The following is a 19,181-nucleotide window of genomic DNA, read 5'->3' as shown; positions in this document are numbered from 1 at the left end:
TTGTCCACCATGATCCCCAGGTCCCTCCACAGAGCTGCCAGCAGTATCCGTCTGAGGTGTTGCAGCTCCATTCTGCTACAAACATGAATCAAAGTCCTCAGCCAGTGCTGCTCTCCTTCCCTAGACTTGCTGAGATTTCACGTATGTTTTTTTTCATTGTGTTTATCCCCCCCAGCCCAAGATATAGCTGAACACTATTGTGAAGGACTTCTAGTCTGGTTCCTCTTTTGAGAAGAAAAGGAATTAATCTTTATTCAGACAGCTGGAGTATAGGTCAAATAAACCAAATAAGCAATACAGTTAGCTGCCTTGACATCTGGCCTGAAGGCCAAACCCAGAGAGTGGTGGTCAATGGCTCTATGTTCAGTTGGAGGCTGGTGAAAAGTGGTGTCCCTCAGCGGTTCATCCTGGGACCAGTCCTGTTTAATATCTTTATCAATGACATAGACAGTGGCATTAAGTGCACCCTCAGGAAGTTCACAGATGACACCAAGCTGAGTGGTGCAGTCAGTACAACAGAAGGAAGGGATGCCATCCAAAGGGACCTGGACAAAGTTGAGAAGTGGGCTCACGTGAACCTAATGAGGTTCAACAAGTCCAAGTGCAAGGTGCTGCACCTGGGTCAGGGCAATCCCAGGCATGAGGACAGACTGGTAGAAGAACTCATTTAGAGCAGCCTTGCAGAGAAGGACTTGGGGATGCTGGTGGATGGAAAGCTGACAAGAGCTGGCAGTGTGCACTTGCAGCCCAGAAGACCAACTGCATCCTGGACTGCATCAATAGAGGTGTGGCCAACAGGTGGAGGGAGGTGATTGTCCCCCTCTGCTCTGCCTTTGTGAGGCCCTACCTGGAGTGCTGCATCCAGGTCTGGGGCGCCCAGCACAAGAAAGATGTGGATCTGTTAGAATGAGTCTGGAAGAGGGACACAAAGTTGATCCGAGGGGTGGAGCACATTTCATATGAAGAAAGGCTGAGAGAGCTGGGGATGTTCAGCCTGAAGAAGAGAAGGCTCTGGGATGACCTTACTGCAGCTTTTCAATATTCAAAGGAGGCTTATAAAAAAGATAGAGAGCAACTTTTTGCTTAGATAATGACAGGACAAGGGGGAATGGTTTTAAACTAAAAGAGGAGTGATTTAGATTAGAGGTTAGGAGGAAATACTTCTCTCAGAGGGTGGTGAGGCAATGGAACAGGTTGCCCAGAGAGGTTGTGGAGGCTCCATTCCTGGAGGTGTTCAAGACAAGGTGATCTAGTGATCTAGTGGGTGGCATCCCTGGCCTTGACAGGGCGGGGGGGGGGGGGGGGGGAGGGCGAAGAAGGAGGGAGGGTAGGTACATTCTATGATTCTACAATAAATTAGCATTGTGGTAACTCAGTAAAAACCCAAGCCAGAAAAAAGTAACATTGCTTCTCTCTAATACATGTGTATTGGTAGTGCAAATGAGGTATCTGCATAAATACAGTGGGGAAAATTAGATAGCAGTGACTGCTTCGTGAACTTAACAATTCACTAGGCAACCTGAATTATGATCAAGCCTGTAATGCTTGTGCCTTGCTCCTATTAAAACTGGTTCTACCAGGTAAAAGTTAGCCTGGATTTGTCTACATATGCTGCTCAAGTTTTGACAGACCGTGGAAGTATAACACTGCATAAAATATTTGCTGGCTTTGTACAGCTATCACCTGATAAACCAGAGGGTGTTCGTGGTATAGTGGCATGTAGGAGATGATGAGTTTAGGAAAACGTAAAGGGTTGGGTGCATAGCTGGTGCAAACTGGTGTGGATGTGTTATATATAGAGCCAAGCAGGTTTACAATGGTTGAAGATTTGTCACTATTTCAGAGGGAGACATTCTACTTAAAAGAGGGGGTTGGAGAGAGGAGGGAATTATAGAAAAAAAAAGTAAACCATTTTGACAAATGGATTTTCTTTCATCATAGTCTGTGGTGTGAATGACACAACTATTAAGGATATTTGTAGAAACTGTGGGCAACACCTTGTATTTTGAAGAGTGATTTGTGATCATGTATTTAAATACTGTGCTGTTATGCTCTCAATTAAGAAAACAAGCAGATTGAAAGCTGTGTATCCATCCCTAATGCTTCCAGCATTTACTCTAGAACATTAGACTATCCTGTCATCTTGTCTGGACTGAATATTTGTACTGCTAGAATTATCTGGATGCTACAGCTGCTTGTCTATGAGATATTCCAGGAGATGCACTGCTCAATGTACTTTATGAAAAACCTGTCCAAAATCTGTCTTTCTGAGCTTGTACTTTAACAAAAAATCATGATAATTGGATTTTATTGGATTGTTGGCTTGGATTTTCTGTGATATCATTATCAAACGGAGATGGTAGTTCTTTAGGTGGAAATATGCATGCACAAATGCAGAGTAGCAGCAATGTCCCAGTGTTGTGCTAAATGGTAAATGGAACTGGATTTTCTGAAATAAATGAGGAGATGGTTTTTTTTTTTTTTTTTTTTTTTTGCTGTCATCTCTTCATCCTTCGTATGCCTGAGGTGGCAAGTTAACAGCTAGGGGAATTGGACTGTAAAGAAATACTGCACATTACTACATGACTGCTCTTCCTGTTAGTGCCTTTGTCGTCACTACTGGCAATACCTCTGCGAGGTGGGAGCTGCTGGTGAGTGTTGTGGTACAGGAAAGTTTCAGCCTGATTGTGCAGAACCAAAACTTAACTTGAAAGGAGTGGCAACAAAAAGGCTTCTAGCAGGTTTCTAGTTCCCGCTATAGTTGCTCAAACCCAGCATTTACTAGTAGAAGCAGATGTGCCTTCTGCTTTCCCCATTGCTGCCCATCCTCCCAACACACATTGTCTGAATATACACAAGTGGTTTTGAAACAGGTCAAGGAAGTGATCGATCCCATGAAGAGCTAGCTGAGTAATTCCTCAATGACTTTTGTACTACAACTACACAAAAGTTTGTGCCAGTACAAGAGGAACGAGAGGGCATGAGGTACTGAGGTACAGATTCCCAGTGTGTGTTGCTATCAAAATAGGCAGCCCTTAGTTTTCATGTATGTATACCTCTTCCAGCCCCTATAGCTTTGTGAGGATCCAAGTCTTTCTTGTCTGACTGAAAACTATCCTACCAAAACCACAACAAAATTTAAAAAACTGTTTTGGCTGCAATTAGTTTTCTCATCTGGCTTAATCACAGACTTGTACAATTGCTAATGGTAGCACAATGGCAGCAGCAGGCTTGTGTTGCTGCAGATGGGGAGAAGGCTGGATTGGCACTTTCTATCAGCAGCACAGATGTCGATTGACTTAAATCTTTTTTGAAATTGCTACTTCAGAGAAATAAGTTAACAGTATTATCTCGTAATAGAGAAGAGACAGGTATTGTAAATGGCATAGAAAAAGGACATTCGTTATTGAGATTCTCCATTTCCAATGTTAGTGTTGCTTGTCCTAAGTCTTACTCTAGTTCTCAGGTGAAAACAATCATCAATGACATCAGCTAAGAAAACCACACTAGAATCACATCGAATACAATCCTATTCATGCTGTATCCACTGTAGCAGGAATACAATTTCTACAGTTTCCTGTTTCCCTCAGTTCAGCAGAAAGTATAGAATAGGCTGAAACAGCCTATGGGAACTGATCATTGCTTTTCTGCTGAAGTAAGGTAGCACCTGGGCTTATAGAGTACAGAGATCTACCCTCTTAGTATTGAAACGGAGGAAGCTGAACTGGATATTCCCACACACTCTTTGTGTTTTCAAAGTGTAAGTGAATGTCACTTCTTCTTTTCTTAAATGTAGTTTGAATGACCCCCAGTGGACTCTTCAGAGAACCACGATTTCAGTGAGCTAGGTCCCAACATGAGGCTTCAGTTGGCCAAACTTAGGCACTCACATTCCAAAACTGTGGCTACTAATGAAGATGGGTTTGTATTCAGGTGGAACTGGGCTGGATCCTTGAACCACCTACATTCTTTTTGTTGCATCCTATTTAATTACATTCTTCAAATCATTGTACCTGAGCACAGCATGTGTGTGTGTGTGTGTACTCACACACTCCTTCTCCCTGCTCTGTCTCTTTCCATGCATTTGTTGAGTGGAAGAACTTTATTCCAGTTATTCTACCCTTATTTTTCCTTCCAAGTGAAGCAGCCCAGTCTAGCCTATCCGTTGCATTGCTCTGACTCTACAATGCCCTCCTGTCTGCTCTCCAGATGCTTTGTGTACCTCCATGTTGTTCTCTCACTGCCTTGTTATGGTAAATATCAGCTACAGCAAGAGGCCATGCCATACATTTTTGATGTTCAAATTTTAATGTTCATATTTTCCCCAAATATGTACAAAATCCTACCAAGTTTTTCTGAAGAAGTTTTTGAAGTTTCCAACTGGATTTTAGTGTATACTCTTCAGATTTCTCCTGCTTGCTTGATGCACATTGATCTGCTTTGGAGCTTGGGACAGTCCTGGCTAAGCAAAATCCATTCAGGTAATGGTAAAAAAAAAACACACAACAGGTACTTGATAATCATCTATTTTTCCTTTGTTTTTATTTTTTTACTTTTGGCAGGCTGATTTGAACACCAACATTGAAGATGAATCCAGATCTTTCTATGGTGTTTCCAGCCAATATGAGAGCCCGGAAAACATGGTCATTACCTGTTCCACTAAAGTGTGTTCCTTTGGAAAGCAGGTGGTGGAGAAAGTGGAGGTAGGGAGCAGACCTTTGTGTGCAAGGTCCTCTGGCTGCTGTTCTGTCACTTCAAGTATTTGCATGCTGCATATATCTAAAGGAATATGTAAGACTTTCAGGTGATTATCTGGATTTTCTGGGGAGAAAAAAAAGCTAGGAAACCTGGACTTCTGTTTTGTAGTCCTGAAAGGTGAAAACAGATCATAGACTACAGTAATTAGTGAATAGACTGTAATCATTTGCAGACTATAGTCTTACGATTTTTTGAGGCTTATCTCAGTGCTTGCATACTTACAGCTCTAGCAACAGTGAAGCTGCATAATTATGTGTATAACTGCTGTTGAAGAGATGTTTTCTGATACGACATTCAGCTGCTAAGAGAGCTGCTCTGACCTGCTTCCTGCTGCTGTCTTTCTCAAAGCAGCAGCCATGTGCAGAACACCAGATGTTCCGGTGTCAGCAGTCAGTTCAAGCTATGTTCTTTCCCAAGACTCATCTCCAGTCATATGATAGACATGCCTGGAGTCTGGTTATGGATTTGCATGATAGGTTATTTAGGTCAGGGAAAGGTTTCATGGTGTATGGGAAAGGAAATCAAGCTCCTGAGGTGAAAGGAGGTAAAGGGCATCTAAGAGTCTGCTATGAAATGATACAAACAAGCATCAGTTTCTGTTCAAAGGAAGATGAAATATACAGGAGCTAAGATGTGTATGAAAACCAAAAAAATCCCTCTGTGTAAGGCTGTCCAGAAACTCTCATAAGGAGGAGCCTTGACAAAGTCTTTAAGTCTTTTTTTTTTTTTCTTTTTCTGAGTCCTTTTATGTGATTGTTATTGATGTGACATATGCCCCTTTTCTATTTTACATTGCAGACAGAGTATGCACGGTATGAAAACGGACACTATTCCTATCGCATTCACCGTTCCCCTCTTTGTGAATACATGATAAACTTCATTCATAAACTCAAGCACCTTCCTGAGAAGTATATGATGAACAGTGTGCTGGAGAACTTTACTATCTTACAGGTGGGACTTTGAACTGTTTTCGTTGGAGCTTGGAAACATGTAAGCCCCATGCAGGAGTTCACTGTTGTGAGTCAAAGCAGATTCCTTTTACAGCTCAGCATCTAATTGTAGTTAGTGTTTCTCATGTGTATTGCACCTCAAGACAGGAGCTCTAGAGATCGTAGGTCATGTAGAGAAGTAGTAGAATTTGAGAGGCCTGCATAACAGGGAAAAGAAAAGACAGATAAAGGGAGAATTGATGAGGCAGAGACATACAGTAAGGAGAAGGATGCGAAGACATAGTGAAGAAAGTACTCATTCCACTATTAGGTGGACATTGAGGTCCTATCTGTGCCCTGGTACTTTTTGCAAGTTAATAAAGCAAGAACACTGTTAAATAACTATATAATTTTGTCATGGGGAGAGTTCTTCACCCAGGCCTGGTAGGAAAAAAGAACAAACCAAAAAAGTTTTCTTAGTACCATCCTGAACCTTGAAAGAATATTAAGGCAAGTAAAGGAAGAGACATGTTAGGGGAAGCTCTATGACACATTCATGAATCACTGCAACCTCTAGGTAGTGTAGTACTACAAGGCTACAGTAACTAGATTGCATTAGTGCCTGTATTATACCAGGAGTCTTTCCTGGCTCGGATGCAGCCTAAATTTGGGAAAAGGGCAAAGTCATCCTAGAAGGAGGATTATCCTAGTGGACTGTGAGTTCTGTGCTCGCCTCTACAAGATGTGTCTCAGATCTTTGCCCAGAAAACCTGAAGTTGGGTAAGTGGAAGAGATTCCACAGGCTGCAAAGAAGTGGTGTTTATTCCATTCTCTGGAGGTGCTGTGGCTCTGATTTGTGGCTCATGTATCTTGGCTATAAAACAAAGTTAATAATATCATTATACATCCGAGGGTATGAGGTAAAGGAGGCTTTACTCTTTTATGTTTCTACTAAGCTCTTTAGCATCTGGAAGAAAAGATAAGTGCTAAGGGTTTTTTTAGATGAGCAAAGGCATGAAGTGGGCAGGGGCAGAGAGATTGAAAGCATGTATGCTGTCATTTATACTGAGAAATGCTGTAACTGCTTTCTGCATGTGTCATTCCACATTTAGGCCAGTGCTTGCTATAAATTTAGTGAACAAAATTGTCATATATTTATACTTCATCTGGAACTTTATGTTTTCAGTAATCTCATGTCCTTTTCTCACCTCCTGTCACAGAGAGGCATATCTCATGTGGGTGCTAGCACAGCCTTTTTTATATTACCTTTGTAGACCTGCAGTCCTGCTTCCTGAACAGCATGCTGAGAATTTTCTACCCCTGACTGGGGAGATGAAAAATGGTTGCTCTTAATATCTCCTGTAAAATGAGATATACTCTCTAATTCTCATGGTCTGTGCCTACCACTGACAAGCAGGATCAGATGGTGGGAAAGAATTGTTCATGGCTGTGGTATACCATCACATGAGCAGGAGTGAATGTGCAACAGGAGATGGCCTCTCTAAACCCAACAAACAGAGCAAAAATACTTTTCTGCAGATCCCTTCTCTGATGAAACCTGTAACACCAGGGGGTGGGGAGTAGAGTGGACCTGCTTCCATTTGGGTGGTTGCTGCTTGGTCACAGCTTTCTATTCTCCTCTGTAGACTCTGCTCACCTCCCTGTCTCTTCACTGCATTGTAGCCCTGCTGCTGCAAAAGTGCTTCCCTTGGGGGTGTGTGCACATAGATTAGGGCATGTGGTGGCTGAGTTGTGCATCATTCCTATGGTTCTGTTCTTTGCTTATTAATGACTTTTTGCTCTATGTGTTGGAATATGTAAGCAGAGAAACAGCAGATGCCATCTCAGCTTCTGTCTTCTTCCTTTTCTGTCTAGGTTGTGACAAACAGGGACACACAGGAGACCTTGCTGTGCATAGCATATGTTTTTGAGGTGTCAGCTAGTGACCATGGTGCCCAGCATCACATCTACCGGCTGGTGAAGGACTAGAGACTTATCTGCCCTGAGTCATCCATGGGATGCATGCCTGAGGAAAAAGCCCATGCTTGAAAATCCCTTGTTCCCTCATACCAAACTGAAAAATAAACTGCAGATACTGTGTATTTTCAGAAAAGCACCTCTGAGCGGTTCTATGATTCGCAGTGTCAAATAAGTTTGTATCTCCAGGTTTGTGCAAATAGGGAAAAAGCTTGGAGTCAAAGAAGCAGACAAATAATGGCTTAAGTGTTTCACCCAAACAGCATCCTCTGGAATGTATTCCTCACACTGGAACCAGCCCTTAGAGCACACAGTAGGTGTGACTGAGCACATAGAAAGAGCAGCGTGCATGCTACACCGGGTCTGAGTGTGTGCACGCATGCATTCATTTGTAGGTCAACACATGCACAGACATGCTTACCATGCATTTGCATAGATGCATGTTCATTTAAACATGCATGGGAACATGCATGTGTGTTGAGAGTTCACGTAAAAACTACACATCTGCCTGGATAGCTGTCCACCTCAGTAGATGAACAGTTACAGGCTCATTCAGCCTTCCTCCTGTTAGAAGCTAGACATAGTTTCTATCTCTTCTATGCACGATGATGAGAGACCAACCATTCTTTTGCCTTTAAAGCTGGCCTTTAAAATGCTGTTGTGCTTAGAAAACTTTGTGTGTTAAACCATGTTGTCTTGCCTAGCTGATTTCCTCCATGTGTCAGGTCTGCTGTCTTGACTGACTAAAATAACTCTTGATAATTTTGCTTCAGTTTTCCCCATGCAGTTAGCACTGCTCAGGGAGCTAGAATCTGCTCTTTTCTTGTGCAGAAGTAAAATAATTGTTTACAAAGATCAACTTGTTACACCTGTTGGTTGCAGACAGTGAGGTGCACAAGTATTACCAAGAATGCCATTTGGCCAGCAAATCACAGGAAAAATATGAGAGAGAATAGTAAAAAGAGGTTATCTTTCCACGTTTCAAAGGCAATCAAACCCACTGTCTCTACACAGATTGTTTACTCAGGAGGCACTGAAAGGCAATAGCCTTAGTCCCCACAATGCTGATGATGGTGGGGAAGAGGCAGCCATTCGTGTTACTTTGAAGGAGGAGGTGGATGGTGTGATGATCTCTGGCAGCCACTGAACAGGCAATTTATTGGGTGGCCAGGCACAGTCCCTTGGTACAGATTTGAATAGATAGTGTTACATCTGCTCTTTCCACAGTGCATCACAACACCACAGAAAACACCTCACATTTGTTTCAGATGTTTCCATCCTTGGATTTTGGTATAGAGAAAAAGACTCACTGGTACTTGGCATTTGAGATACTGTCTGAAATAAAATGCTTTATTGGAATGCCAGAAGGTAAGGACTTCAGATACACACACATGAAATCTGACTTGCTTAAAGAACTCATAAGCTTATTGATACTCCTTTCTACAGCTCTCAGTGTGGTTGTTAAAAGGTTCTTTGGACTCCATGAAGATACTGTACAAATTTTCCCATAGCAAATGTAGATGCCTGCAGACCTGCATCTCCACTCCAACTTCCCATCTGTCTTCCTATCCTTTACAATGTTTAATTTCTGCATTTGAATTTTAAGTTGTAATCAGTTATGAGATACTTCAGAAGTCTTCTCACAGTTTGACAATTTTGTTTCCTGCACACTTAAATCTCAACTCCCTTCAGAGTTTAAATCTTTCACTCCTAGAGAACGTTCTTTCCATGCGTTACAGAGTATTTCAAAGTCTAAGTTTCCACTGTTTTTTTTTTTTTTTTTTTTTTTTTTCCAGAAGTGTTGCTGAATATTCCCTATCCTGTTGTTGAAATTAATGAGAAATGCTAGCCAGCCACCTTCCAGTGTGTCGTTAACATCACTACTACTTGGTATATTAGATTGGAGGTGGTGTGGAAGACTGCCTTCCTTTAAAATAGAGTATTATATTTTATAAACGTTGTACTCAAATATCTCCTCAAAATTCTCACTAAGCTCAGAGAAACCATGAGCATGTTGTAAGAACAGGCACTTCCATCACATCCTCTTCTTGTTTTTGATGGATACTTCTTACACATCAACTCTCAGCTCTTTCACTTTCCAGGGGTTCTCAGGTTTTCCCTACAAGGTACTTCCAGGCAATCCACTGCTCTAGATGTTTGTTTCAACAACCTAGTTTTTCATCAGCTCTTCTTGTTTTTTCTCCTTGACTGTTTTACTAGCTGTGCATTCTCTTACACCACTTTAAACAAGGATAATGGTAGCTTCAGCCACTCCCTGCAATGTTTCTAAGGAGGAGCCTGTTGATGCCTTGGTATCAACATGGTTTTATTTTGAAGCTGATACTAAGAGCAATTGCTAGCTCATAAGAGTAGAGAAACATGCAGTGTTTTCTCCACTGACTCAAATCTTCCCTATTCCTCTGGCTCTTTGCTGCCAATACTATAGAATTTCTTTCTCTGAACTGTTTTCTAAAGCCTGTGTAAAACTGATTCAAGACTATAATGCTGCCTTAAGGTTTGTAATACTTAGTTCATGAACTCAAATTGAAATGACAAATAATGAATTGAAATAATTGAATGCAATAATTTCTTACTCTCTGTTGAAGCTGAGTGAGTTGATTCCTCCCAAGGAATTCATATCCAACCAACAGTAAAGAACAAACTACTAAAATTTAACTTATAAATCAAATTAGATAGACAAGTTACTCAACATTTTTTTTTGTCTCAGTCTTCACCAACAATTGCCCTTTCTACACATACCAAGTAAAAATGTCTCAAGTCTGGGACTGGTGAAATGAAGTCTCACCCACTGTAAGAGAAGACCAGGTTCAAATCTATCTGAAGAACTTGGATGTGCATAAGTCCACAGGATGCAATGAGATACATCCCAGAGTCCTGAGGGAACTAGTGGGAAGCCACTATCCAGGATACTTCATAGGTTGGAAAAGACCTCCAAGATCATCTAGTTCCAACCACCCACCTATTACCAATATTACCTACTAAACTGTGTCACTAAGTACAAGATCCAACCTTTTCTTGAACACTCTCAGGGATGGTGACTCCACCATCTCCCTGGGCAACCCATTCCAATGCCTGACTGCTCTTTCTGAGAAGAAATGTCTCCTAATTTCTAACCTAAACCTCCCCTGGCACAACTTGAGGCCGTTCCTTCTTCTCCTATCACTAGTTACCTGTGAAAAGAGGCCAGTCCCCAGCTTCCCACAACTTCCTTTCAGGTAGGTGTAGAGAGCACTAAGGTCTCCCCTGAGCCTCCTCTTCTCCAGACTGAACAATCCCAGTTCCCTCAGTTGCTCCTCACAGGACTTGTGTTATAGGCTCTTCACCACCTTCATAGCCTTTCTCTGGACATGCTCCAAGGCCTCGATGTCCCTCTTGTACTGAGGGCCCCAAAACTGAAAAAAGTACTTCAGGTGTGACCTCACCAGAGCAGAGTAGAGAGGGACGATCACCTTCCTGGTCCTGCTGGCTACACTGTTCCTGATACAAGCCAGGATGCTGTCGGCTGTCTTGGCAACCTGAGCACACTGCCAGTTCATGTTCAGACGAGCATCGACCAACACCCTCAGATCCTTTTCCTCTGCACAGCTTTCCAGCCACTCTGCCCCAAGCCTGTAGCCATGTTGAACCTCATCCCATTGGCCTCTGACCATTGACCCAACCTGTCCAGGTCCCTCTGCAGGGCTTTCCTGTCCTCCAGCAGATTGACACTTCCCCCAATATCATGTCATCTGCAAATGACTTTGTTGCCCATTCTGCGTGCATTAGTGTAAATGCACTTCAGTTGCACCTTTTGCTCTCACCCCCAACCCTCGCATTTCTCCCTCAGGTTTATCTCTAATGACCCTCATTTCATCCATGTCCCCCTTTACACCTAGTTTAAAGCCCTATTAAAGAGCTCTGCCATCTCATCGTTTAGGATATTTGAGAAGTCATAGCAGTCTGGTAAAGTTCCAACTAACTCGAAAAGGGGAAATATCACATGCATTTTCAAGAAGGGTTAAAAAGAAAAATCTGGGGAACTACAGACCAGCCAGCCTCACCTCTCTGCCTGGTAAGATCATGGCACAGATCCTCCTGGAAACCACGTTAAGGCATACAGAAGACAGAGAGTTGGTTGGAAACAGCCAATATAGATCCCCAAATGTAAATTATGCTTGACTAATCTGGTGACATTCTATGACAGAGTTACAGCATTGTTGGACAAGGGAAGAGCAACAGAAGTCATCTACCTTGAATTGTGTAAAGCTTTGGATACAGTCCCCGTCAACATCCTTGTCTCTAAATTGGAGGGACATGGATTTGATGGATGGGTGGTTCAGCGGATAAAGAATTGGCTGGATGGCTGCATCCAAATAGTCATAGTCAATGGCTCAATGTCCAGGTGGAGATCAGTGATGAGTGGTGTACCTCAGGATTCTGTACTGGGAATTGTATTGATTAATAACTTTATTAATGACATGGTAGGAAAGTTTGTGGATGACTCCAAGCTGAGTCGTGAAGTTGAAACTTATAAGGAAAGGAATGCTGTCCAGAAGAATCTTGGCAGGTTTGAGGAGTGGTCCTCTGTGAACCTTGGGAAGTTCAGCAAGACCAAGTACAAGGTCCAGCACCTGTGTTGAGACAATCCCCAATATCAACACAGACTGGGTGATGAACTGATGGAGAGCAGCCCTACAGAGAAGGACTTGGGGGTACTGGTGGATTAAAAATTAGACATGAGCCAGCAATGTGTGCCTGCAGCCCAGAAAGTCAATTGTATCCTTGACTACATCAAAAGGGAAAGACTCCTTATCAGGGTGCGTAGTGACAGGAGATGGGGCAGTGGTTTTAAACTCAAAGAGGGTAGATTTAGGTTAGATATAAGGAAGGAATTATTTAGAATGAAGGTGGTTAGATGCTGGAAGAAGTTGCCCAGAGAAGCAGCACATCCCATCATTGGAAGTGTTCAAACTTGTGGGGATGGGACTTTGAGCAACCTGGTCTTATAGAAGGTGTCCGTGCCCATGGCAGGGGGGTTGAATTAGATGCTCTTTAAATGCTCCTTCCAGCTCAAGCCATTCTGTGAATCTATGGTTCTATGTTTAGCATGGGAAAATTTTGATATGGGTCCCTCTCTCCTTCTTCCCTTCCCCCCCCCCCAATAAATAAATAAATGTCTGAAGTATGTTTTCATGTTGGTTTAGCTATGCACACTGTGCTTGAACTGGGAGAATGTACACAAGACTTGAACTAGGGTAATAAAATGGTAAGAATTGTTTGAAATATAATTCAAAATGTCCTTGAGAAATAACAACAACAACAACAAAAACACAAGAGACAGATGGCAAGTGGAAGGTAAATTATCAGAAAGGTAATCAGTACCTGAGAGGGACTGAGAAATAAGAAGCTTTGTACATACAGCATGATCCAAAACTGGACAGCACAGAATACTGGAACTGCAAAATATCAAATGTACAAATAAAACTTCAGTGCCAGAATTGAATGCAGGAGTCAGAGTTGGATGAAAGTCACACAGTGGTACCCACTCAGCGATATGGAGACATTCACTGAGGGATGAAGATTTCATTACCTGTAGAAGAAGTGATGCAAGATCCTACAAAGGGTCTTTTATTTGGCCTGGCACATGACTGGTCCTGAGGATTTTCATCTTGAGTTTTCAAACAGAAGACCAGAATACAGTTATGTGCAAAGTTCTACTGGATATGCTTCATAAGCAGATGCAATTTCTGTATTCAGGTAAGCACAAGCTGCACCAGGACTAGCCTTACAACACACAGCTCTGCAGTCCCCGTGGGTGTGACAAACAATTTGATGTGGAAGTGGGACTAATTTTTATCTAATGTTAACCCCATTAAGTTATTGCATGCCAGTTGCTTTGTTGTAACTGTCTAAGTGCAGCTTCTTATCTGCATGTGGGAGGTCCCTCACAGAATGAGTCTTCACCAGACGTTACTGTGGAGCTGCTGACTTGATACCTCCTCCACTTTGGGGCTTGTGACCTGCAAGTAAGACAGAATCACGCAAAAAAATGAAGGGGTGTGGATAAAGTTAAGTTTGCAGATGACACCAAGTTAGGTGCGTGTGTCGATCTGCTTGAGGGTAGGAAAGCTCTGCAGGAGGATCTGGATAGGCTGGACCGATGGGCTGAGGTCGACTGCATGAAGTTCAACAAGGCCAAGTGCCGGGTCCTGCACCTGGGGAGCAATAACCCCAAGCAGAGCTACAGGCTGGGAGAGGAATGGTTGGAGAGCTGCCAGGCAGAGAAGGACCTGGGAGTGATGGTGGATAGTCGACTGAATATGAGCCAGCAGTGTGCTCAGGTGGCCAAGAAGGCCAACGGCATCCTGGCTTGTATCAGGAACGGTGTGACCAGCAGGGCTAGGGAGGTAATCGTCCCCCTGTACTCAGCTCTGGTGAGGCCGCATCTCGAGTACTGTGTTCAGTTTTGGGCCCCTCGCTACAAGAAGGACATCGAGGTGCTTGAGCGGGTGCAGAGAAGGGCGACGAAGCTGGTGAGGGGCCTGGAGAACAAGTCCTACGAGGAGCGGCTGAGGGAGCTGGGCTTGTTCAGCCTGGAGAAGAGGAGGCTCAGGGGTGACCTTATCGCTCTCTATAGGTGCCTCAAGGGAGGCTGTAGTGAGGTGGGGGTTGGTTTGTTCTCCCACGTGCCTGGTGACAGGATGAGGGGGAATGGGCTTTAGTTGAGCCAGGGGAGTTTTAGGTTAGATGTTAGGAAGAACTTCTTTACCGAAAGGGTTGTTAGGCATTGGAACAGGCTGCCCAGGGAAGTGGTGGAGTCACCATAAGTGGCGGTCTTCAAAAGATGTTTAGATGTAGAGCTTAGGGATATGGTTTAGTGGGGACTGCTAGCGTTAGGTCAGAGGTTGGACTCGATGATCTTGAGGTCTCTTCCAACCTAGGAATTCTGTGATTCTGTAAAGAGAATAGCAAAGATGATGCCATGAAGTCACAGCTGGGGAAAGATGGGTTTGTTCTCATTTTGGGAAGAGGGGTCCATTTTATTTATTTATTAATATAATGAAGATTTTCCCTCCTAATCTTGCAGACCCGGTACCCAGAAGAGACTGTTGTTAAGTACTGTGTAGGGCTAGTGCTGTTAGTCTTCTCTATGCAAGTGGCTAGTAAAGGACAACATCACTTTTTACACCAATTAAGCAACATCTGTACCTTTTTTTCTGTGCATGAATGTCCTGCTGTGGCTATTGTCTCTAACAGAAATAATGCCTCCAATATGTGACTTCCAAACTGCAACAGAGCAAGCAGACTATTTTTTGGGTCTAGCTGCAGTTGCCAAAATAACAGTATTCTCCATTGGACGCTGCCAATACCTTTTCATAAGGTCTGGTGTGGCTGGTAATCAGAGTCAGTCAAGCCTGGATAATGTCAAGCCAAGTCCTTTAAAGATCTAGAAAACAGAGCATCTCAAAATGCTTGCTGTTCTCTGCTGTACAGAAGAAATTCATGCAGGCGCAGTTCTGCTCATTTTCATCAAGTGTCATTTCTAACCACAGAATGGTGGGAAATCAGCCAGGACCGAATTAATTACTTTTCTGCAACCCAACAAGTTCCTACATTTGGCCAAATACATATGAATGGCACCAACTGACAATAGCTCACTACTGACACATGCACCTGCGTATGCCAGCTCCATCTTTCCTTCCTGATTTTTGAACCAGGTGTGAGGCAGAAAAAAAATCAAACCAACCTCTCTAATGATAAAATGACTGACTCTGGGGTCAGTACTTTTGTACTTTTGGCAAACATAGACAATAAATATGTTTTGAAATTGAAACCTGTACAGAGAAAGGGCATTGCTTAGTTTGAAGCAAAGGAAAATTGTTTGTGTGTATTACAGCTCTTCTGCAAATATGAGCCAAGTGTCTTGCATGCATTCACTGCAGTTTTATACCAGCACAACAGATGCCATGAAGGATTCCCTAAAGGAGATGAGGACTCTGCTTAGTCCCTCATTTGATCATGAATAAAATCAAGTCAGAACATCTACATGTATAAGATGTTATCAAAGCAATGAATACAACTGAAGTGCATCTACACTAATGCACACATCATGGGCAACAAAGAGGAGGAGCTGAAAGCCATTGTGCGGCAGGCAAACTGCGACCTAGTTGCCATCACTGAAAAGGTGGTGGGACCACTCCCATGACTGAAGTGCTGCAATGGGTGGCTGTAAGCTCTTCAGAAGGGACGGGCAACTAAGGAACGGAGGTGGCATATTAAGGAGTGTTTTGAACAGGTCATTTTGAATGCAATCACACAGTGCAAGACAACCAGGGGATCAGACCTAGCCATCATGGGTTCATGAAAGGCAAGTCCTGCCTGAACAACCTCATCTCTTTCTATGACTGGGTGAGCTGCCTGGTGGATGAGAGAAAGGCTGTTGATGTAGTCTACCTAGGCTTCAGCAAAGCCTTTGACATGGTCTCCCACAGTATTCTCTTGGAGAAGCTGGAAGCCAGTGGCTTAGAGTGGCCCAGCAAAGTAGCTTACTTTGCTGGGTTAAAAAATGGTTGGACAGCTGGGCTCAGAGAGGAGTGGTGAACAGAGTGAAGTCCAGTTGGCGACCAGTCATGAGTGGTGTCCCCCGGGGGTTGGTGTTAGGGCCCATTTTTGTCTCCTCTTAGAGCCAAATCTTTATTGATGATTTGGACAAAGGAATTGAGTGCACCCTCAGTAAGTCTGCAGATGACACCAACCTGGGGGGAAGTGTTGATCTGCTGGAGGATAGGAAGGCCCTGTAGAGGGACCTGGACAGGTTGGGTCAATGTTCAGAGGCCAATTGGATGAGGTTCAAAATGGCTAAGTGATGGATCCAGCACTATGGCCACAAACAACCCCATGCAAATGATACAGGCTTGGGGCAGAGTGGCTGGAAAGCTGTGCAGAGGATCTGGGGGGTGTTGGTTGATGCTCATCTGAACATGAGCCGTCACTGTGCCCAGGTGGCCAAGAAGGTCAACAGCATCCTAGCTTGTATCAGGAATAGTGTAGCCAGCAGGACCAGGGAGGTGATCGTCCCTCTCTACTCTGCTCTGGTGAGGCCACACAGGATCACACAGGATCACAGAGTTTTAGGTGTTGGAAGGGACCTCAGGAGATCATCAGGTCCAACCCCCCTGCCAAAGCAGATCTTGAGTACTGTGTTCACTTTTGGGCCCCTCAGTACAAGGAGGACATTGGGGCCTTGGAGCATGTCCAGAGAAGTGCTATGAAGGTGGTGAAGAGCCTATAACACAAGTCCTGTGAGGAGCAACTGAGGGAACTGGGATTGTTCAGTCTGGAGAAGAGGAGGCTCAGGGGAGACCTTAGTGCTCTCTACACCTACCTGAAAGGAAGTTGTGGGAAGCTGGGGACTGGCCTCTTTTCACAGGTAACTAGTGATAGGAGAAGAAGGAACGGCCTCAAGTTGTGCCAGGGGAGATTTAGGTTAGAAATTAGGAGACATTTCTTCTCAGAAAGAGCAGTCAGGCATTGGAATGGGTTGCACAGGGAGACGGTGGAGTCACCGTCCCTGGGGGTGTTCAAGGAAAGGCTGGACTTGATGCTTAGGGACATGGTTTAGTGGGTGACATTGGTAGTAGGGTGATGGTTGGACCAGATGATCTTGGAGGTCATTTCTAACCTTAATAATTCTATGATTCTATGATTCCCACATCCAAGGCTCCCTTTCTTGGAAACTCACCAGAAGAAACCAAATAGTGTATCAGGCTAAAAGCCAGCTGCAATTTTGCTGAAAACAATGGAAAGTTGTGAGAATTAAAGTTGTGTTTTTGCAGTGGAAAATTCCACTAACCCTACATATTCAGAAGTGCAGGCATAACAGTGGCGTAACAGTGGGGAGTATGTTAAGCAGATCAAGGGACAGTGGAAGATGGCTAAGAAAAACAAGACAAGCGGTTGTGGAATCAGCAAAAAGAAAATACCACGGGCTCCTCCAGCCAAGAGAGAAGAAGAAAAAAGGGGAAAAGGAGATATTAAAGGTTGGTTGTGTATATATGGTATAGTAACAAGCATCGAGTAGGTTGTGAACCTCTTGTACAAAGCCAATGAGGAAACAGGAGGAACCAAGCGTCAGGTAATAGGGGATATAAGTTTAAGATACACTTCTGCTGTGTTCCTGCTTGCAGGACTCCCACCATTGCAATTGTGAATAAAAATGCTACTTCACTGAGATCTTTGCCTGTGTTATTTATTGGCTGTGGATTGTTTCTCAGAATATAAACACCAAAAAGCAGCACATGTTAAAAATGAACTAGCCTAATTTTGAAAAGGAAAGTCTAACCTGAACTCTAACCAACCAAAAATAAATGAGGATATCAGTGCCTTATGAGTGTAATTTCTTTCAGGGCAGAAATATTAGAAAACACCACCTAAACCTGTAAGAACTTGCTGTAAAATCAAAGGGCAAGGCAGCAAAAGCTGATCCCACTGATCACTGTACAGCCGCAACACTAGGGCGTTAGATGATTAAGTGACAAAATGGGGATCTAAATGTCCATGGTGCAAAGCAGCTCAGTATTTTTCTTTCATCTATGTCTCCTTTCTTTTCTAACCCCATATGCTTCCATTTACCTGCCTTCATTTTTGCAGCTACAACTGCTTGTGGAGTCATGTCAAACTCAATTACTGAACTGATTCCACTTAGAGATAGCCTTCTGAGATAAGATAAAATAAACCATGGGTCTCAGCAACACAGAACTAGGCAAGATAGGAGCCCCTCCCTTCAACCTCACTTCAAAGCAAAAAGAAACATTTCAGGTAAGATGAGTTCATTTGAATTCTTTCATTTATCTGTGATGAGGGGGTGGGAACTTCTTAAGTGGACATTGTCAATAAAGAAAACATGTAAGTCGGCTTAGAGACAGAGGTAGGGATTGAATTAAATCTCTTTCTACTTCTGTATCTAGACCCAATGATCAAATTTGTTCCTTGAGTATTACATACCTGCTTTAGCCTTTGGCAAATGGTTTCCCATTGACTTTTTCTTCTCTATTATTCAGCTCATTTTTCATTGGTTCTTGGACGAGATAAAGGAGGTGAAGAACTTGAGTAGTGACAGCAAAGAATAAGAACTGATTCAGACAGAGGAGAATGCCCTCAAACTTGTGTGAAAGATATAGTAGAGGCAAAGGAACATGTCCAGTGCTGCTAAGGAGTAATGCTGCTTCATCAGTCCTGCATCTCCAGTCTGCAGCAATACCAATGGCAGCATCAATACCAAGATAACCAGGCTGATCACGTACCACCCCATTTCCCTCACTTCTCAGCACTATGGTAAGCACATTTGCTCATCAATATTGCCAAGGCCCAGGTGCTGGGTTGCCAGGAAGTAGTGAATGAAACCCATTGTGGAACAGGGAAGCTTAACCACATTTGAAATACTGCATGTCAAATCAAGCAGGTGCAAGTCCTCAGTGGGACTTTAGACTGGGATTGCTGCTGGATGGCAAACTCCCT

General features: G+C 43.3%; 1 protein-coding gene across 4 annotated transcripts in view; it reads left to right on the top strand.

The window, feature by feature from the left end:
• TEAD4 (TEA domain transcription factor 4) overlaps positions 1-8,387 on the top strand; it is a 45,646-nt gene extending 37,259 nt beyond the window's left edge. For 2 of the 4 annotated variants that reach the window (XM_082777493.1, XM_082777492.1), the window contains exons 9-11: positions 4,563-4,703; positions 5,557-5,709; positions 7,563-8,037. In XM_082777493.1, the coding sequence (XP_082633619.1) occupies positions 4,563-4,703; positions 5,557-5,709; positions 7,563-7,676 (408 nt within the window). In that variant the 3' untranslated portion in view covers positions 7,677-8,037. Of the gene's footprint in view, positions 1-4,562; positions 4,704-5,556; positions 5,749-7,562 lie in introns of all 4 variants that reach the window. The other 2 variants (XM_082777494.1, XM_082777495.1) reach the window with 2 other exon arrangements.
• The last annotated feature ends 10,794 nt before the right edge of the window (positions 8,388-19,181 follow it).

The sequence above is a fragment of the Aythya marila genome (genome assembly GCF_965140915.1).
Source record: "Aythya marila genome assembly, chromosome: 1".
Classification (NCBI taxonomy): domain Eukaryota; kingdom Metazoa; phylum Chordata; class Aves; order Anseriformes; family Anatidae; genus Aythya; species Aythya marila.
Note: the sequence above shows the minus strand (reverse complement) of the source record. Positions and strands in the feature narration are given on the sequence as shown.